The sequence below is a fragment of the Sander vitreus genome, chromosome 23 (genome assembly GCF_031162955.1).
Source record: "Sander vitreus isolate 19-12246 chromosome 23, sanVit1, whole genome shotgun sequence".
Lineage (NCBI taxonomy): Eukaryota > Metazoa > Chordata > Actinopteri > Perciformes > Percidae > Sander > Sander vitreus.
In genome coordinates this window covers 18,249,167-18,271,199 of record NC_135877.1, presented here as the reverse complement: position 1 = coordinate 18,271,199, position 22,033 = coordinate 18,249,167, and the positions used below count along the sequence as shown (strand labels likewise).

The 22,033-nt window shown below is 41.5% G+C and overlaps 2 protein-coding genes across 3 annotated transcripts in view; one reads left to right on the top strand and one right to left on the bottom strand.

The window, feature by feature from the left end:
- LOC144512384 (ankyrin repeat- and BTB/POZ domain-containing protein 3-A) overlaps positions 1-1,254 on the bottom strand; it is a 179,913-nt gene extending 178,659 nt beyond the window's left edge. The window contains exon 1 of one of the 2 annotated variants that reach the window (XM_078243117.1): positions 52-1,254. In XM_078243117.1, the coding sequence (XP_078099243.1) occupies positions 52-916 (865 nt within the window). In that variant the 5' untranslated portion in view covers positions 917-1,254. The remainder of the gene's footprint in view (positions 1-51) is intronic. The other variant, XM_078243116.1, reaches the window with a different exon arrangement.
- A 3,002-nt stretch (positions 1,255-4,256) lies between these two features.
- LOC144537687 (cryptochrome-1-like) lies at positions 4,257-21,802 on the top strand. The gene is made up of 14 exons (XM_078281507.1): positions 4,257-5,262; positions 12,723-12,831; positions 13,336-13,478; positions 15,340-15,524; positions 15,650-15,738; positions 16,060-16,200; positions 17,419-17,730; positions 18,473-18,624; positions 18,774-18,976; positions 19,137-19,247; positions 20,024-20,122; positions 20,250-20,315; positions 20,572-20,676; positions 21,021-21,802. Exons 1-13 carry the CDS (start codon positions 5,105-5,107, stop codon positions 20,670-20,672), a joined length of 1,869 nt encoding a protein of 622 aa, XP_078137633.1. The 5' UTR covers positions 4,257-5,104; the 3' UTR covers positions 20,673-20,676; positions 21,021-21,802.
- Positions 21,803-22,033: the final 231 nt, after the last annotated feature.

Here is a 22,033-nt window from a genome sequence, read left to right as displayed (position 1 = left end):
AATCACTGGTTGGCATCTCCAGTATTTTGTTTGTTTTGAACTTTTTCTTACCACTCGAATTCTTTCCACAAATGAGGTGCTGGTACGGCTGCAGCAGACCCCAGATCTCCGAGTCGTTGTTGATGGCTTGCTCCAGTGACTCCAGCGTAAACTTGGGGATCCCGTTGTCCCTCTCCACCAACGCGCTGCGCAGGACGCGGCTGAACACCTCTCTGAACAGACTCTCCATGCAGGCGGTGAGGTATATGGCAGCGTGCTCGTGGATCCTGAGGGCCACGCGACTATCCACCATCCACCTGAAGAACTTCCCCACGGAGAATACCAGCCCGCAGCGCGCCGACTTGCCTCGGCTGAACTTGTCCCCGGTGCTCATGTTGTAGAGGGACAGGGCGCTGAGAGCCGCCGTGATGCAGTTGACAGAGATGGTCCATGAGAGCACCACCTTGATGGCGCTCTGGATCTCATACTTGGTGCACTTGGCGTAGCGCAGGCTGAGCCGCTGCGCTTCCCGGGCCACCCTCACCAGCGCGCGGCTGATGAGAGCCGACAGCCGCGCCAGGACCTCCGGTGGCGGGTTGCCCACCATCAGCTCCTCGTCTTTCCTCAGTGCGCCCTCCACCTCGCCGAGGCTCCATGGCACGTCCTCCAGCTCGGGCAGCTTGGCGCACTGACCCGAGCACTCCAGTATCTCCGTGTCCTCCGCCAGGACGGTGTTGACTGTGTCCAAACTGTTCTGTCTGCTGTGCATTGATTCGGTCAGATGCCAGCAGTTGCCCCCATGCGCGATGGACTGATGCGTGTCGGAGCAGCACAGCGACACGCTGGACGACCTGACCGAGTCCGCAGCTCCACCATAACCAGAATCAAGCGTTAAATCCTCCAGCGTCCTCACGACGGTCTTACCCTTGCCTGCCATAACTGCACCGCATACTGTTGGGTATGCTTGGTCCCTCAGTTAAATGCCACAAACTCGTTTTCCTGCTTTTTCTCAGCCGCAATCCGAGGATTTAGTTGTATTTCCCAGCTTAAAGAGTGAAACGACCGAAGGGAGCCTGTACTTTCACCCTCCTCTAAGTGGCTGTATGTCTAGGATATCCTCTAGTCCACAACTTCATACGCGTAACGTGAGAGCGCACAAACCCTCCACGCTCACTGCAACAAGCGCAGCACAGGCAGGAATCTGATAGAGAGGTGGAGCCTGGAGCCCGCGGGCGGAAACAAGCCAATCCGCATCTCCATCAGCATTGACTGACACAGACAACCTACTTGCTACCTTTGAGCAGAGGCTACCTGGCGCTGGTGAAACATCACTGCAGAATCAGAGACACACACGTAAGCTGCTGTGCCAACCAATCTGTTATTTGTACTCGTGTGTAGCTGCAGTGAAGCGATCGAGGCAGGATGAGAGGTGGATTCCCACTGAGAAAACACATGGTGGAAATGTGAATGCTCTCTTGATAGGGTGGAAACAATATGGACCAATGACATGTAACAGCAGGAGAGGGACAGCATACATTTTTTTTGTATATACTTTACTACATGAAAATAGATTACACTGTTAAAGAGAATGAATGGTTGGGAGGGGACACATACATAAACAGTGCTTTTTGTTAATATATATCATTTTTGAGAGGTCAAAGGTCATGTACTTGTTTACTTTTCTTACATCGCTGATTCTAATCACAGCAGCTCTGTTGGGATAAGTTATGGGTGTACATGTCTGCAAAAGCAGCTTGCTGTGCAATGTATGTCTAGAATTAAAGTAGAAATAACGTCAATGAGAACACATAGTTTAAGCACAATATTGTCAGGTGCCTTTTTAATTATTATTTTTTTCATCTTGAATGTACACTTTCTCCCATTGTTCTCAGCTAATAATAATGTCCCGTTTCACTTAAATGTATTTGGAGTCTGTAACATTTCTGAATGAACCTCTGTTGTGAAAAGTGTTTTCTTAATGGCAAAAATATGAAATACACATGGGGCCTGCAGTGAACAGCTGTTTTTGCTGTCCACCACTGGTGATACTTTTAAGTGAAAGTGCTTCTGGTTTCAGGTTTAGCATAATTTCATCATGATGTTATTGAACGATTTATTCTCCATAATACAACAGTTTTTAGTGAGTGAGTCGAATTCTGAGGACATTCTGAGAGGAACAGTTGGTGAAATGATGATTCGTCCATTCTGTTGGGCTTCTCCTTGTACCAACCATCTGTCCACACTGCCTGCCATGCCAGAGGCCATTTCATATTTTCTTAGCATGACACTGCAGTACCCATGCCAGAACTGAAAAAAAAAAAAAAAAAAACTCATCAAGTTTAGAGAAATGATGTGACGCCCACTCTCGCAGAGTGATTGACAGGGAAACGTGTAAAAACAAATCATGCCAATGTCTTAGTCTCATTGTTTGGCTGACAAATGATTAAGAGCAGCATTACCACACTGCATGATTTATGTTTTAGAGCAAAGTATCTCTGTTTACCCTCCACGTGGAAACACATTGGATAAGACTTTTTTTTTTTATACGACCGACCAGATTTTTTTTGACTGAATATTAAATTATTCACCTGTCAACATAAGAAAGATCATGATACCGTAGGTGATGAGATATCATTCTTCCATGAACTCCATAGAGAAAACAATTCATTTCATTTTTTAATTAAATGTTAATAATGCATTTTGCATAAAGAACTATAAGAGTTTCTATGTAAGAAGATGTGGCCATCAGAACATGCCGTCCTCCACTCTGTGACATCAAGCCAGTTAATCTCCAGCAGTCTGCCATGAGCTCTTGATGCAATGCAGCATATCTTGCTGACTAACTCAGGTGAGAGCGGTGGAGGTGGGCAGCTGTCAGCTGCTTCTCTACATGCACTGTGCTCAGCCTGTCCTCACGTATTAAGCCTTGGTTGCCTGGTAACAGCAAAATGATCATGACTTTCCCAGTAAGATGATAGATTGTTAGTATTTTGCCAGCAGAATGAGTGCATCAAAACATGCTTCCTTAGTAAGCTGCACAGTCAAGCTTTTTGATTTGGTAATTTATTAAATAATGTGTTTTTTTGAAGTTCTTCATGTGATTATGTTTATATTGCATTTTTGTTTAGCTTTTTTTTTTTTAAATAGTTTATACTCTGTGTATTTTGTTCTTAAGTGACTGTACATTTGGTACTAAACTAGGTCTTTTATCGATTTTTGTATAATTTATCAATATTACACAACAGCAATAATAATTATAATACTAGGTTTATTACCATAATACCATGATTCTGTAAAAATACTGGCCCACAAAGTGTAAAAGAAAAAAGAAAAAAGTGCAGCATCCACCATAAGAATTCCTTATTATCATGTATGGATGTTTGACATTAAATTATCATCTGACATAGAAGGAGGGCGATAGTGGCATGATGTTATACTGCCACTCAGTGGCTAAAAGACGCTACTACTTCCACAGTCTAAAGGCTGCATTGTACTGTATGTCTAGCATTATTACAAAAACATTTATGTAAGAGAATATTGTGACGCACTTCTTATTTAGACATCGAAAAACATCAAAAATAAAGAACATAAGATAGAGTGGTACATACAAACTGCTACTACTTTTAATAATAATGATCACAATATAATTTCAGAGTTTTTATTCACAGATTTTTTTAACTAACCGCGCAACTGATTTCCGTCTGCAAGTGGGGCAAATGTATTTGACTGCAAAAAAAACAACAACACGGTTTAATATAAAGGGCGCCAGCTACACCTACAACGCTCTGACGACACACGGACAGACACGCACACCCACCCGTGACCGCTGCCCATGCCAGACTACATGTGCTTATCCGGGTTCTTTTATGGTAAACAAGCCAGTTGGCTCTACATGCAGGCGGTTTTTATAGTGTATGTTTAAAGTCTTTCGTTTTTACACAAACAGTACGTCTTCTAAGTGTATTTGCACATCTTATACTGCTATTCATATTTTTATTCTTTTGTTATTAACTTATTATACTTGTAGTATAAGAATAAAATATCGGAGTAGTGCTTATATCAGTCTAAACTCGCATGTCACAATTCCGTATTATTACCACAAGTATGTTAACTTTTCATGTAATCTGTCTCGCCTCTATAGGACATTTGGAAATAGCCATAGGACTAAAGAATAAAGTAAAACGCACGCTGCAGAAACGTGACCATGCTGAGAAAACGCATACAGCGTGCTGGACCAATCACGAAGCTCATAGCTTATGTGCGTCATCGTGCGGGCGGAATCGCGGTTGTGGGTGAAACGGCGAGGAGATTGAACCTTCTTACATACTGTCTATGGGTTGAACAGTTGTTCGTGGACGTGGAGGAAAATTGACTTAAAACATCCGATCGACAGTGCAGAAGACGGCTCACACGGAACAGAAAAAGGATTTTTAACAGCTATGTGTTTGTTCAGTTTGCATTAGGGCGAGGATTTTGACATTATCGCAGAAACGGTTTTTACATAACCAGCTTTACCCGGTAACGTTGATTCACGGCGGGGCGCAGTCGGAGTTCGCAACGGTATCTTCTGTTCGTTTTCAGCAACAACTGCCTTCAAATACAGGCTAGTTAATTACTCTGTTACTTAAGTATATGTAGATACTGTTTCTAGAGTGCAGGCCTGCAAAAGCCTTTTAGTACATGTATTATACAAGCTATTTTTGTTATTCGGAAAAAATAAGTTATACAACACAAAACGAGGTTACTGCACGTCAGCGAACCGGGTCCTAAAGCCCGCCGGGTTGCCTGTCACATTGCCGGTCTCGTGCCCAAATGGTTCATCAGCCAACGGTTTTTAAATTCTTCGACATAATGGAAAAGGTTCTGTTAGAGCAAGGTTAATTGCAAACTTGGGACTGCATCATTTAAAACAACGAGTTGTATGCTAAAATAGCATACAAGCTAAAATAGCATACAAGCTAATATAGCACACGCACTTAAGAAATTTGGATTCCCAGTGACCGGGTTTCCTCTTTCTTTCTTGGATACAATTTTAACAGTGAGTCTGAATAAGATTGGAGTGAGCACAAAAAGACTGTTCTTGAAATACAAAAAGGGGGAAAAAAAGGACTCATCCAGTTGAGTAATGGTCATTAATACGATCCACTGGTTCAGGAAGGGCTTGCGGCTCCACGACAACCCGGCGCTTAAGGAATCTCTGCTGGGAGCGGATACTGTCCGCTGCGTCTACATCCTCGACCCCTGGTTCGCGGGATCTTCCAACGTCGGGATCAACAGGTGGAGGTGAGCAAAATAGCCAAGCATAACATTTGGGCCACCATACACATAGCTCCTCACGGTGATCCATGCACATCTGGATGCTATGATTTATTTATTTTTTATAATAAAATCCCTGGCACTCATTACTCTCGTTTCCCCAAAATGCATGTTATGTGCCATCGTCGCATGCTTCTTTTGCAGTTTAATTGTATGCACTGGGCAATTTAGCATCTGTGTGCTGATATCCGATGGTTATAGTCGTTCATATTCGATGAATCCAGAAAGTACTCAACAGATTTCTTGATAATCGTAATAATAGGTAGTTTCAGCTATAATCCCCCATAACCCATTGATGATAATTTAGTTTCACTCTTTAATGCAGTACATTTAAACTGTTATAAACGATCTGTGATGCTTGTTGGTGCACATGCACCATGTCTCTAAGCCTATTGGCACCTGTACCAATCTGTTACAAAACACGGCATCGTTATGAAGTGTCTGCAGTAACTCGATCGTATAGTAAGAGATAAGCACACTTCATGTCAAATATAGAAAGAAATGTGGCACTTTTTTGGCAGGTGTATTCCTGAGATGTTGACTGTCACACTCTATATTTCGTTCATTGTCACATCCAAAATCCAATCTTTTTGAGTGTTACCACATATTTCAGAAATAAAAAATGAACTTTATCTCTCAATTAGAGAATATTATGACACTGTTTGGATTATATTATCTGGATTATGAATGATATACAGTATTACAGACATCATTTCAGATATTAGTCTTAATACCATAATACATATTAATGAACAATTATTGATAAAGGTGTCAATAAGAGGACAGATAAGTAGTTTCCACTCCTCCATTACATCCTGAGATGCAGTGGCGAATTAAACCGTAATGTCTACCCAGTAATCAGCATAAAACCAAACATCAATTAGACCTTCAGATACATGATTAAATGAGGCGAAATAAATAACAGGTGCTGGCATTATTATTACACGTAATTCACAATTTGAACTTTTTATTCTCAAAAGGTGATCTGAAATTGGTAAATGGTTTTTTGGTGCGTTGATGGTCACCTCCCTGCTAAACTATAATTATGGTGTTATACAAAATCGTAAGTAGCAAGTGTTCCCTACAGCTCCAGAGCTCATTGATCTGTGCACTGTAACTACATACTTTGTAGATTGTGGCAGTATAAATAAGGGATTAGAGACTTGGCAGAGATGGACCTTTCCAAAACACTAGGTGACTAATGTGTTGGGAAATGTAGTCCTGAGATAAAAATAGGGAAATGTCTCGGACTTAATTAGTCTTTATTTGCCAGAGCTGAGAATACTGCATTAGCAAGCTTTGCTTTAATCTCTTCGCTCTCTTTCTAAGTAATGTAAGGTTTTTTTTAGTCTTTGGACGGAAGGCCAAAAAGTGAGTTTGGATGTTCAAAATGTGTGTGTGAATTTGACCTGCATGTCCACATTCCTGAATATTCAATGCATCATTTATTTAATTCTAGCATTTAATATAACTGACTTACTTGAACTACAGAGAGTGAGTCTCTATTTATAAGATTATTTGTTGGGCATTTAGGGCTTTATTTATATAGGACAGCTGAAGACATGAAAGGGGAGAGAGAGCATAACATGGATGCTCCCTAACAGGGCAGGCATTTGGTGATGATGCCCTACTCTTCCAGTGACGGCATGGGACCAAAATGCAAACCTGCGTGCATAGCAGCCAGGAGAGGAAACAAAAGCATCCAGCGAGAGACAGTTCTGTAAACCCCTGGAGCTCTTTCATTCCGCACCTGCATCTGTAAATCTGCAAGCCAACATAATGTAATTCCCACACTGAAGCAGTTCGGTGACTGCAGTACACATTTGTGATGAATAAAAGGTCTAGGTCACCGACCAAGCTGGGCATAACAAAGATGTCAACTGTTTGTTATTAAACTTCCCAGTGTCTGCTGCATGGGTTACAGGGTTAGAAAGGAGGACAAAGCCAGTGGGTTGTAGGTTGGCAGAAACTCCACTAACCATCAGTGTGACATCATGGGAGCGCCGTAACTGTTTATACTCCCACGTGGTGGTCGCGACACTAGTTGCAGTCTTTTCCTGAACAGAGGTGGCGCTAATGAGGAAAGGCTACCGACTTTGCTATTTCTACGGACTAGAAGAAGAAAAAGGTAAACAACGGCAGAACGGGCAGCAACATTGCCGTCAATGCTTCTTTTTGATTCGATGACCTACTTCGTCGGATTCATTCACCATAAAAGAACTCCTCTTAACCCAGTAAGTTTACAAGAGAGACTTGCAGTCACTCTGAGAGTCCTGGCATCCGGTTACCCTTGAGCTCGTTCAGGCTTCCTGTTTCCGCTTTGTCGCGTGCCGTCTGGACGCACACTCAAAATCTTGGCGCGCCAGCGAGATCTAAGTCATTTTGACGTCACATTGGCACGCGCAAGCTCGGATGAAGCGACTGTAAAACGGCCTTTATGGTTAGTGGAGTTTCTGCCAACCTACAACCCACTGGCTTTGTCCTCCTTTCTAACCCTGTAACCCATGCAGCAGACACTGGGAAGTTTAATAACAAACAGTTGACATCTTTGTTATGCCCAGCTTGGTCGGTGACCTAGACCTTTTATTCATCACAAATGTGTACTGCAGTCACCGAACTGCTTCAGTGTGGGAATTGCATTATGTTGGCTTGCAGATTTACAGATGCAGGTGCAGAATGAAAGAGCTCCAGAGGTTTACAGAACTGTCTCTCGCTGGATGCTTTTGTTTCCTCTCCTGGCTGCTATGCACGCAGGTTTGCATTTTGGTCCCATGCCGTCACTGGATGAGTAGGGCATCATCACCAAATGCCTGCCCTGTTATGGAGCATCCATGTTGTGCTTACTGTACATGGTTATGCAACAACAGCTTGGGGTGACGCAGAGCTCGCACACAGTATCAGTCAGCAGTATTCCCTGATTCGCTCGCTCCCTTTATTTCTAATGTGCATATCAGACACAAACATCTTTAAAACCGGTAGGAGAGCACAAAGAAAAAAAGTATTTAGAGGATCAAAATCTCTTTTGAGATTCAATAAATTATCTTTTTTTTTTCTGTGTAGTCCATTTGTTGTAAGAAATAATGTAAAAGTCTGAAAAAAATATCCGGTTAAGTGGAGCATGTAACTGACTTTGTGATGCACTTGCATACAGTTGCATTAAACAGCCCGTTAAGCCTGTTAGAATTACGAAAACGTAGGCTCTGTTGCATTACAAGAACTATTAATATACTCAGACCATAGTGATATTTCTGTAGCTCTGCAACATTTAGGTCTGTGATTTTGTAGAGAAACTCATCGTCGTTGTGATTAGCACTTCCCGTACTCCTGCTATCATTTGAATAGAAGAAGTGAGCAGTGCGCAGCCCTGTCCTTGAGAGCTAAGTGAACTCAGTGAATAAGGCGGCTCAATGCCGGCAGATGACATAATCACACAATAACTTTCCCTCCCCCTGATATCTCCACACACAGCGCAAGTAGGTCAGTGTGTTAGGCGTGGACCTCTTCCACACCTCTTCCACAACCTCTTTGTCTTTTCGACCTACTTTTTCTCTCCTGCTACTGCAAGAGACCCCAACGATCTCTGGTGAGCAACGTAACCGTGAGCACTGATCCCAAAAACGCTGCTTCCATCTGATATCTCTGCTAACACTTTATGCACAAAAGAGTGAGTGAAGAGTTATGCCAGGTGGCCCATAAATCACGACAGTCCTTTTTTTTTTTTTCAATTGAAAGATGTTCATGAGGATGTAGTTAGAGTAGGGCTGCTCTATAAGAGAGTGTTGGAGGGAAGTAGGAGCGCCCACGTCAGAGGACAGCATGGGAAAAGTAATAAAAAACAGACATAGATGAATATTTTTGTGCAATGCACTACGTTTCATAGTTCACACACAATCATCATCAACACGCAGAGGCCCTGAGTGTACTTTTCAAATAGATGTCCAGCATCAGCAACGTGTTTGTTGAAGGCTAGGCAAATCTCATTCTGTTCAGAAATCATACAGTCACCATGTTTTCTATAATACGTGTAGGTAGTGAATTAGTGGATTTATAAGTTAAGTGGACCTGCTGCGGTGATGAAAGGCTTCGGCTTGCAGTTGGTAGCGTCTGTATCTGCAGTCCTCATAGGCAAGTTAGCTCCCAATGCTAAAAACAAGCCAGGTCGGAGCAGCTGTTAAACCGAGTCATGTGGACACTGCTCCAGTTCTTTGAAGCAATTTCAAAGCCACTCCCAAAGATATCTTTAAAAAACTCTAAAACACTGTATCATAAAAAGTGTCTTAAAACTGGATTATGACAGTAGACAGAGATGCAGACGCATACATTGTGTAATTATTTACTTAAGAAATTACATTTTTGTCCTCCAGACTGTCATGGTCCCTTCTCAGTTTCTTACTAATGTGCTCTAAATGCAGAGGTATGCATAGAGGTTAAATATCTAATTTGTGGCCTTACTTATTTTTTTTGCATATTTAATTTATTTTAGTCACTTTTGTCCATGCAGTTGTCATGTTCCTCCTCAGTTTCTTATTAATGTGCTCCGAAATGCACTTTGCACATGTAAATATGTGTATTTGTGTTAAAAAAACAACAACAAAGATGACGTAAGTGTGTTTTCGAAAGGCTATTTTTGAATAATAAATCTGCTTGGTTTGAATTTTATAAAAGTTGGTCACGACTTAATGACCATGGGAAAATGTGGGTCACAGGGTGAGACCAGTTGAGAACCCCTGCTCCAGGGAACACTCAGATGTTTAATTTTCAACTGTAACCTATGCCATAACTGAACATTAACATTAATAATATGATCAGAATCTGAATACTAATTCACATTGAGTAAGAGTATTTACAGCACCCAGCTGGATTTCATACAGGAATGATACAGGATACAGGAAGCCTCCGCCTACGAACTTTGGTATCTATAGCAACAGCACGGGAAGCAGCACATTACTGCCGCTCTGTCTGCACGCGTATGTGGTCCTGTGGGGGTGTGTGCGTGTGTGTGCTCTGTTTACAGTTGGTATTTCTTATTTTGGGGAAGATAAAAACAGTAGCACAGTACAAATTATATAATAGAATAGTGATGAAACAAGGGCTGGGCAATATACCGATATTATATCAATATCGTGATATGAGACTGGATATCGTCTTAGATTTTGGATATCGTGATATGACACAAGTGTTGTCTGTCCCTGGTTTTAATGGCTGGATTACAGTAAAGTGTTGTCATTTTTTTGAATTTACCAGACTGTTCTAGCTTTTCTATTATTTGCCTTTACCCACTTAGTTATTATATACACATTAATGATGATTATTGATCAAAAATCTCATTGTGTAAATATTTCTTTGTAAGCACCAATTGTCAACCCTACAATATAGCCGCAATATCGATATTGAGGTATTTGGTCAACAATATCGTGATATTAGATTTCTTCCATATTGCCCAGCTCTAGATGAAACGCAGTTATGAACAGTGATATTCACATATGCTTCTGTCGGGTCAGTACGTTTGGTTTGTTTATTTTCACTGACGTGAAAATACAGTGATGATCACACTCATGTGGTCGACTCATCCACTGTTCGCATGACTCAGCCTTAAGGATGAGCTCAAGCAGTGGTGTAATCTACGTGATACGCAGGTATACGGCATATACCCACTAGGAAAGCTCAAGGATTTCAGTATACTCACTTACTAAAGCGTAAGGATACGTAATGATTGTAGGAACAACAAGACAGTTGCTTGGCGGTCAGTCTCTGCGCAAATTTAAAATGAACTAATGTGAATATAGAATATAGACTATAGGATATATAAAACAAAATTGAACTCAAACTACACTCTGTCAGTGTTTTGGTTAGCCAGAAACTATAGGAAATGAGCCAGAGGAGGCTGATGCGATACGCTGTAACGTTACAAAATGCGAATGGGGTGTCGCTCTGGGACGGGCAAGTATGAAGCTGGGAGGGAAAAATCACAGTATACACGCTGCAAAAAAAAAAAAAAAAACTAGACTACACCACTGAGTTCAAGGCCTGTGTTGTTTTGATTTAGTGATGTATCACAGTCAGTTCTGTCAGAAGGCACACTGACAAAAGCAAAAGTTCAACATGCTGCGTGAAAGTAACAATTCAGTGTGAGAAATACTGTATGCTTTTCCATTGCCGAAGCACAGTAACCTGGGCACGCTTTTTTTTTCACTGCTGGTTTCAGGCCCTAAGCTCTGCAGAGATAATGCGAGGGGTCAGTGTTGTAGGCAGTTATTTGTCAGTAGGAATAATAGTCATGTGAAGGGAGAAAACTCATGTCAGGAGATATTATTCAGAATTTATATAACGGGACATTTGCACGCTTCAAGCAAAAACAACATTAACAAAACAATAGTGTCCCCTGATGTGTCAGCAGTTGCTTTCATTTATTTGTTTCTTTAATACTTGTCCAGAATGTTCCACGTTCCCACTTGTTATCTAACCAACAGGGACACATTTACGAGAAATGTGCTCCTTCACCACCATTAAGACTTTGTCCTCCTGTGTCCCCTGGCTTACAGACATTATCTTGGTCAGACGTTTCTGCTGACTACCACACCTGCTCTTTCGGCTTTTTGTTGGCAGACACGCTGTCACCCCCACTGACGAGACATTTATGAACACTTTTCACTTCGCAGCGTGTTGGCGTAAACATGGATGCGCACAGTGCCTGTAGATTTAGAGGAGTGTAGGGAATCCAAAATCGTTTACGGTACTTTTGTTACTCGTCACTCCTAAAATGATGTATCTCTTTTCTTATATTCGATATTGTGAATTTAATCATCTCCATATTACATGGACTGTCTGCACTGTCTGTTACCCGCATCCTCTTTCGACTTTGCTTCGCGTGTCCCACCAGTGCAAGAGGAAGAACTGGCTGTTGAATTTGGGGAATCGAATCTGCACGTTCACTTTTCAAAATCTCTGCAGAGATGACATTGTTCCGTAACGGGAATAAGCATTTGTCTGCAACCTCTTCTGTCAACTCAATCGAGAGGGAAAGAAAAAGAGAGAGAGAGAATATGTTTAGTTAGGTCACTTTAAATCGTCAAACTTCCTGGAAGATTTCCTGTGTGTCGGCACCGTGTTGTGAACGCAGGAATATTTTATTTTATTTATTTAAAATGGATTCGTGGAGTATGTCGTCTGAATAGATTTTGCTGCATACAATTAGCAGATCAAATAGCAAGTTGAATTGAAACTTATCTCAGCTTCTTGTTCAAACCCAGTACATCCTGAAACAATCATCCAAACACAATTTTCTTTCCCAGCTGTTTTAACTGTGAAACAAGTAACACAATGTACCTTTTTCTCCGAAGCTCAAGACATTGTAACATGTCTTTAGCTGTATATTGTTGCTGTCAGTGTTTTTTAACCGCCTTTTCGTTATTCCTGTCTTCCTCCAGGTTCTTACTTCAGAGTCTTGAGGACTTGGACTACAGCCTCCGTAAGCTCAACTCTCGGTTGTTTGTGATACGGGGCCAACCCACTGATGTCTTTCCCAGACTGTTCAAGGTGACGGCTAAGTTCACCATGAAGCTTAAAGCTTTAGTGCATAACTTTCTGATATTAAAGAACGTCCGTTACATTCAAGCCGTTGCCAAATGAGTTGCTACAAAGCTAATTAAGACTATCAGCTCCACACAACTCTCTCTGTATTTCTCAGTATGGCTGTGTTCAGAAGATTGTGTCGTCCGGTGACTTTCCCCGCGCAGAAACTCGAGTGAAGATAATTACCTCTTCTGAAGAGTCCATCATGTTTGTTTTTTTTTATCCTCAGTGTCCTCCTTGGCTACTAGCAACTGCGTGGAGGAGGGGTGGGGGTTTGGTTCGTGGTCACAGAAGGCTTGTTTCAGGTGGACGCGCCGATAGTTTTTTTTGTCATTACTTAGAATTCCTCATGGAAGCGGGACAGAAACTACGCACTATAGCTTTAAGCCCCGGTGCGCTTTAAACATGTTGTGCAAACCCTGTTTAATCTATTCTGTAGCTAACTTTGGTTCATTCTCTGTTCTCCAGGAGTGGAACATTTCTCGTTTGTCTTACGAGTACGACTCTGAGCCCTTTGGGAAAGAACGAGATGCAGCTATTAAGAAACTGGCCTGTGAGGCTGGAGTGGAGGTGACGGTTCGCATCTCCCACACACTCTATGACCTGGACAAGTGAGTTAAAATCACCAGTGGGGGAAGAAGTATTCAGATCCTTTACTTGCATTACATTACATTGCATTGCATTACATTAAGATAGATAAGATAAGATATATTGTACTTTATTGTCCCCGAAGGGAAATTTGTTTTGGGCTCCGTTGTCCGTTCCACAGCTTTACAAAGACAACACAAAATACAGAAAATAAGCATCTCTCAACACATGCTGACAACACATACTCTCATGCAACACAAAACATGCTCTCATATACATTAGACAGGTACCTACTTGAAAAGTGAAAGTACTAATACCACACTGTGAAAATACTCTGTTACAAGTAAAAGTCCTGCATTAGAAATTTTACTTAAGTAAAAGTATGTAAGTATCATCAGGAAAATGGACTTAAAGTATTGAAAGTAAAAGGACTCAATGCAGGAAAATCCTCACATTTTAGCAACTGGAAACGATCCAAACTGTTCTGTGTTTAATCGTCTAATCATTTCAGATGGACTTGTATATTGTTTGGTAGTTTAATTTATAATAAAACATCGTATTATATAAACATACCTGCAAACTAGTCGCTTTTCGGCGAAAATCGCCGTTTTGAATGGGAAAATGTCATCCACGTGAATCGTGTAGAGCCGAAGAGTTTTTATTTTGTGCGGGGTCTGGATCCGAGACCCGGTGCTAATACGGCACCGGTCCCTTAACGACCGTTATCTACTGGACTGAATTGCAACGCGGATTTCGGTGCCACTGAAATGCCTGCGCTTCTGGCTTCAACAGGGGAAAATGGCTGCTCTTGTGTGAAGTAAACGCAACATTTTTCAACTTTCTGCTAAGATATATGTGACTTTTTTGCAACGAAAATGCGGGGATTATGAAAAAATGCAGCCCCCACATAAATATGTGGACTTTGGCTGATTATTCATTGAATTATGCGATTGCATAATCCCGTTTTTCTGGAGGGACTGAGGTATTACACAAACTCTCGGGCAGTCCAGTGCTTGTGTTTCGTTTTTTTTACCCTCATAAAAACTTTCTCGTGGCAGTGATAACGGCAGTGATGTCTCCTGTTTACTGTACGGGCATAGCTCAAAACACACCGACAAGTCAGATCGCCGGTTACATGATTGGCCACCGCAGCGTGACCTGGGGTTGCGTTTCCAAGTTGAGTCGGTCTCAACTTTTTGCCGCAGGCCCGCTGCGGTTTTTTTTTAAGACCTCTGACGACCTTTTTGCCGGACCGTCTGACGGCCGACGCAGGCTGTCTGAATGTGGCCTTAAAGCCTTCTATAAACCAAACAATGATGTATTGATGTATGTATTTTATAGGTATTTTACTCTTTTTATATATATATATATATGTATATCTGCTAATTGTGTATATATATATATATATATAATACTTTATTTTTCATGATATATGAACATAGAACAAAAGAGGGCTAGGACATGACAATAAGTACGTGCAAATATGAAAATAGGATAAGCACGGGTACAGTTCACAGTGCATACAGATACATCTTGACCTACAGATATAGAGTGAAGTAGAATGAAGGGTCGTTGTGTTTGTAGCAATCCCATTTTTTTAGTATTCCTCTCCTTTCTCATTTTGAAGCTGCAGCATAAAAGTCAATTTCTCCATGCTGCGGATAGAATTTATAGTGTTTATTAAGAGTTTCATGGTGGGACGATTCCTCTGAAGCCAACATTTGGTAATTGCTTTTTTGCTTGCAACCATGAAAATCTTCAGGAGGTATGTGTCTCTTTTACTGAGACCTTAAGGAAGTAGTCCAAGATACAAAAAGGCGAAAGAGTAGTCAAATGTCATATATCCAGTATTTGATTCTTTCTGTGCTCATTTCACTCCCGCAGGATCATAGAGTTAAATGGGGGTCAGTCCCCTCTTACCTACAAGCGGTTCCAGACCCTCATCAGTCGTATGGATGCAGTGGAGGTGCCTGCGGAGTCCATCACGGCTGACATCATGGGGAAATGCAGTACGCCACTGTCCGAAGACCATGATGACAAGTTTGGCGTCCCCTCCTTGGAGGAGCTGGGTGAGTGAGGCCAGACAGAATCAGTAGTTTGGGTTCAGATAAAGCATGCAAACATTATGACATACTGAAAATCAACATTATTGGCTGAATTTGAATGTGTTTTATTTTTGATGTGATCCCTGCAGGTTTTGATACTGAAGGTCTGTCCTCAGCTGTGTGGCCGGGGGGAGAGACCGAAGCCCTCACGCGACTTGAGAGGCATTTGGAGAGGAAGGTCAGTCAAATCAGATAAGAGCCAGAAGCAATCAGCAATTCTTTTGTTGTTGTGATTAACATTTATTTTTTTCTTTTTTTTAACCAACATACAAAATACACAATTCACATACCTTTCGTCATCACCACCCACACAAAAATGTAAGAAAAGATGACACTATAATATTTAAGACACTGGTTACAGATAACGCACAGATTTACTGCTGTGCATGTAAACGTACTGAGTGGTGACAGCCTTAAAAGAAACCTTGTCCAATGTTATGACATGACACCATGCTGTCATGCATTTTCATTTCTGATTATGTGACTGTGTTGCCATCAGGCATGGGTAGCCAACTTTGAGCGTCCCAGAATGAACGCCAACTCGCTGCTCGCCAGCCCGACAGGCCTCAGCCCGTACCTGCGCTTCGGCTGCCTCTCCTGTCGCCTCTTCTACTTCAAACTCACCGACCTCTACAGGAAGGTAAGTCCTGAAACACGTCTGAACATATGAATGAACAATTTTGGTATCTAACAATCGGCTGGATTAATGCTTTGGCTCAAAAACTGCTGTCAGTAAAAGGAGGGATTGTCTTACATTTGGGACCATACTGTTTGATTTTGATTTGATTATTTCCGATCTCACCTAGGTATTAGAATGTCTGCCACAAAGAAAACAAAACAAAATAAAAACACAAACATAGACAAATCAATCAGATTTAACCAAAAAAAAGTTCGAGAAGGAGCAGGCGGAAGCATAATGCTTATATAGTCTTGCCCCTACTTCACAATATCATATTATAACAGAAATAATCAAATAGATATGTATATACAGCATACAAAATTGGAGGTCATAAAACACTTACAATACAACAATACAACAACATACAATGATACACTTGCATTACATTTCATTCAAATGTCAAGATGTATTTACATTGTGACTACATTATTATTAATTCTGCTACATTTATTTTATATTGGATTGACTGTAAAGACAAAAGATATAGAAGTATCCTGCCTCTTTCTGCACACTGCCATTTTAGTCAGGTTAACTTCTTCTGTAGCATGTGTGAGGGTGATCGACTGCTCCTGTTGTTTGTACCAGTGGTGTAGTCTACGTGATACGCAGGTACAACAACATACTTTCCATCATATTTTTTTTTTCTTTGCATAGGCTAAATAAAGGTATTTCAGCTGTGAATTGGTGGATAAAAGTGTATCAAAATGCAGGAAATTAAGTCTTTGACGCTCAAAATTTCCCTGGGGGAGGACACCCAGACCCCACCCACCCCAAAGTCCCATTCTGGCCCATACATATACAGTACAGTTTACCCACTAAAATACATTAGACTACACCACTGGTTAATACCACCACCTAGTGGTTCCCTATTTATTCTGTAATGAGGTCAATTATCCATTGCAGTCTTGCTTTGTTGTGCTGGCTCCCTCTTGATATGTGATGTTGTACATTCAGACGCCAATGCAAATTATGTATTATTGAGGGAAAAGTAGTTATGTAACTGAATTGGCTTTACTGTGTTGAGGAACTGCCCCATCCAGCTTCAATACTTACTGCTGCCTAATGCAGAGGGGCCAGTGCCAAGATTGTCATCCTGTTTTTTTTTTTTTTCTACTTCGTTATATATGATAGGTTATATGATTTCCCAAGGCAATAACATGTGTCCTGCCACTTCTCCAGGTGAAGAAGAACAGCTCCCCTCCCCTCTCGCTCTACGGTCAGCTGCTGTGGCGCGAGTTCTTCTACACGGCTGCCACCAACAACCCCTGCTTCGACAAGATGGAGAGTAACCCCATCTGCGTTCAGATCCCGTGGGACCGCAACCCTGAGGCGCTGGCCAAGTGGGCGGAGGGCCGCACCGGCTTCCCCTGGATCGACGCCATCATGACGCAGCTGAGGCAGGAGGGCTGGATCCACCACCTGGCTCGACACGCCGTGGCCTGTTTCCTGACCCGAGGAGACCTCTGGATCGGCTGGGAGGAGGGCATGAAGGTAGACCATGTTGACGTTTTATCATATCGATTTTTAATGTCTTCATGCCTTTTTTTTTCCTTCTGTTTATTTAAAGTATAGAAGGTAGAAGCATTTTTTGAATTCTCAATTGAGGAGAGTTTAGGATTACACAGTACAGTGTAGGTGCCGTTCCAACTTCCTGTCTTCCTGAAGGTGTATTTAAACTCATGCTGGAGACGTTAAGTTCAGCTGAAGCTTCAATGTAAACAAAGATATTGCAGGCGCCTAAAACACAGATGCTAAAGCCTGGTTCAGCCTATCTTTCTCTCTGGGAAGTATGCTAAAGTGTGGCAGATCACTTACATGCAGATATTTGAGTTCCTCAGATCAGGGCTTACTGGCTGTTCCTCCTACTAAGCTGAAAACTTATACTTACTTACTTGTGCGGACGGTCCTGTAACAAAACATTCCCATATCATGCAACTGCCTAGATTCCCTGAATCTATGGAAGCACACAGTTGAAGTATTTCTCTGCCTGGAAAGGTTATGAGGTTATGTTGGACGCTGACCTGAATGAGACCTGGGGTACCACTGTCCTAACTTACATAGCATGAGTTCGTAAGCTGGAAATTCCACCACAAAGACTAAAAATAAAGACTAGTTTGTATTTAGATTTATGTGATCTTAACCCTCTCAGCTCAGAGACGCCAAATGTTGCACAGCCCATATGAATCCTCGCGTTTCTCAGCTAACAAAAGGCTTTTTTTAAATGTGTCTTTAGGTGTTTGAGGAGCTGCTGCTGGATGCAGACTGGAGTGTGAATGCAGGCAGCTGGATGTGGCTCTCCTGCAGTTCTTTCTTCCAGCAGTTCTTCCACTGCTACTGCCCCGTGGGTTTCGGCCGACGCACAGACCCCAATGGAGATTACATACGGTATGCTGACAAACTGCAGTGCGCGACACCTTTTTTAATTGTATGAATAGTATAGTATTTTAAACTACAAAATTAAATTAATTAAATTACCACAACAGTAAATGACACCACCCTACATTCTCACTAAACCTCTTCATCTCTTCACTCAGGCGCTACCTGCCCATTCTGAGAGGGTTTCCAGCCAAATATATTTATGATCCCTGGAATGCTCCAGAGGCTGTGCAGAAGGCAGCCAAATGTGTTATTGGAGTGCATTACCCCAAGCCCATGGTGAACCATGCAGAGGCCAGCTGTCTCAACATTGAGCGAATGAAACAGATCTACCAGCAGCTCTCCTGTTATAGAGGCTTTGGTAAGGACGCTAGAAAACTAGATGCAGATAGTCATCCCTCACAAACATCTAAAGACCGATAAGTGTAAATATAACTAGCAGCAGTGGTTTGCATTGATGCGATTTTATCAATCTAAAGTTACTATACTTTGTATAAAATGACTGTTGTCTGTGTCCGTAGGCCTTCTGGCTACAGTTCCGTCCAACTCTAACGGTAACGGTAACGGAGAGATGTCCTCAGACGGGATGGGATTGTCTGTCAAGGCTACACACAATGCTGCAGTTCCATCTCGTAAGTGCCATAATACATGGAGTAGGTCAGGGTTTCTATCATAGGGGTTCTACTTTCTATCATCCCTGAGGTACATTCCCTAATGGGTATCCTCATAAAAGATATAGATTTTCAGTAGAGGGAATTACGTAGCTTTGTCAGCTTCTTGAGCCGTATGTTGCCAATGTGACACAACGGTTTGAAATATGTTTTTATATATATATATATATATATTTGCTCCCACGATTGCTGACCACTGCCAGGGTTGTAACTAAAAGAATAGGCTACAGCAACGAAAGTTAATGGAATGCACAAGTGTAATTATGGTCAGATCTTGTGCCTGACTGATGGGGCACTGATATTGTTAAGCTTGTAATTTACGCATTTACAGCGTCTGCAATTTTTTGCCAGCTTTCCTTCCTGGGTTTAGCGGCAGCGACTATTGCTTTTTGCCTGTATTACACGTCTGTGTTCTTCATATTTTTGTAGGAAAATCGTTTGCTCTTCTTGTGTAAAATGTGTGGCTCTGGTAGACTTGCGATTGGTCATATAGTGCAAACACCGCGTCTTTTGTGACCCCGCTCGTCGCTAGATTGGGAAACCCTGGGTTGATTGAAGTAGTTGACAACCAGCTTCATGTCACACCTTATGCGGGACCACGGTTGTTAGGTTTGGTGAAGCCAGGTAACAGAAATAAATCCGGGGCATGTTGATCTTGCTTCGTAGTACAGGCCTCTGGAGGTGAAGTTGTGTCGATGAAGCAAATTCAGTATTGTTGTTTTTGTTTGTTTTTACAGGCTATCCGATGCCGGTGCACTCCCAAAGAGAGTGGCAAAGCGGTGTCATGATGTACCGGCAGAATGATCCACAAACGAGCTTCGGCGCACACCAGCAGGGTGAGGACCCTCAGCTACTACACATTTCTTTCATCCGTTTTCTTCGTTTTGTTATAGTTGTCTCCCCCTTGTGTTGGCATACAAACTAAACTTCTCAGCTAATCCTCGAATCTTGCTTGAATTTCAGGTTACGCAGGCACCAGTATGAAGTGTTACGCCCAAGGCGCACAGCAGATTCCTGCAATTCAGAAAGGTGAGAACTGCTATGCTTTTATACCAAAAAGGGTGCCAAGACTCTATGTTTCAATACAGCTGATGAATGAATTAATTAATGTAATTGATGGTTGAAGATGTATCTCCTTCAAGGCACCAGCCTGTATCAATCATGCTTTAAAGTCTGATACCTTTTATCCAAAGCTATGCCTCTGCTTTTTTGTAGTTAGTGACAGAGATGGTAAAACTGTCATTTCAGGGCGGCTTTCTAAACTGTGCGGTTTGTTTTTTTTCAGGACGTGAACTCCACTGCACCACTCAGACCGTGGTCAAACGGCACAGCGAGGACTCTGGGAATGGCAAAGGCTCTAAAGTCCAGAGACAGAGTATTCACTAGAAAGGTTAGTTAAAAATGTGATCCAAACTTAACTTATCAGGAATCTCAGGCATTTGGTCTTTTCATGTTGTGTTGACAATAACAAAAAAATATAGAACCAGGCCTATCCTTTAAGTAGCAAATAATCTCTTTAGGATGTATTCCTAAATTATAACTTAAATGGTTGAATTAAATGTATTTTCCTTATCCCACATGTATAATATAAATATTATACATATATATATTATTATTATTAATATATCTTCCTCTGTCCAGTTTGCATTTATCAGGAGTGACATGTTGATTGCTGAAAGTGCTTTTAATAGACATATTTTTTCATTAATGTGTGTCCTTTCTGTCTCCTTACAGGAGTGTCTGCAGACAGACCGTGTACACAGCCAACACAAAGGCTAAGAAAGACAAAGTCTTGTAAAAAAAGAAAAAAAAAGAAAAAAGAAGTGTGTCAGTGTGTCACTAAACACACACACACACACACACACACACACACACGCGCAAAAGACTATATTATCATGTGGACTGCACGACCCGGCCAGTGGACTGACATCCCTGGAGCGGCTGTTACGCTGTGCTTAATTTTGACAGGACAAAAGTTCTTGTGTATATAATGAATTTGCTAATTTCACATACAACTTGTACATATTTGAATATATTGGATGTGTCTCTCTTTGTGTAGCCATAGACCCATCGATATATTTTTGATATGAGAAATCATTGTGGATGGATCTTGATTTTTTTGTAACATTTTCAATAAAAATGAAAACATTTGTAGACCGCCCATTCAGAAACAAATGGTGATAAATCTTGTATCTGTTCTAATACGGCTGTCTGTCCTCTAATTTACTCTGCTTCCCATTTTTCTCCTTTTTGAGCTGTTCCAAGATATCAACTGTTTTAATCATTACCTTTCTCCATCTCAGTACTAGTGGACTCATGTTACTCCTCACCACTGTAGCAATATCAGTATGACGTAAACTATAAAGTTGTTGCACTGAGAAAAGGCGACAGGAAGACAGATTCTACATATCATGTTATCCCCCACTGTATAACCCCCGTTAAATGTGTCACATGAGAGAACTTCTTCACTTGTTCCTTCTCAATGTGCTTGTTTCATTAAAACTGGATAAAATATACTATTGGTTTCAGCCTATTCTTTAAACCTGTAGTGTAATGTAATATATTTATACTTTGGAAAATACTTCCAATGTAATAAACCTGTTTGGTGCTCTGGTTTTACTCTAAAACACATTTAAATGTAACTTATGATTACGACATAGTATGAATTAATAACCCCACTGCACTTGGTAGACTGTACACATGGAGACATTCATGTTTTCTCTGAAGATTGACTCTTCTGATGAACT

Bases quoted from the DNA above. Each gene is read 5' to 3' on its own strand.
- LOC144537687 (XM_078281507.1), top strand. From the start codon at position 5,105: ATGGTCATTAATACGATCCACTGGTTCAGGAAGGGCTTGCGGCTCCAC. The intron at 12,832-13,335 runs GTGACGGCTAAG...TCTGTTCTCCAG, and splicing joins TCTTTCCCAGACTGTTCAAG to GAGTGGAACATTTCTCGTTT. The intron at 13,479-15,339 runs GTGAGTTAAAAT...TCACTCCCGCAG, and splicing joins ACACTCTATGACCTGGACAA to GATCATAGAGTTAAATGGGG.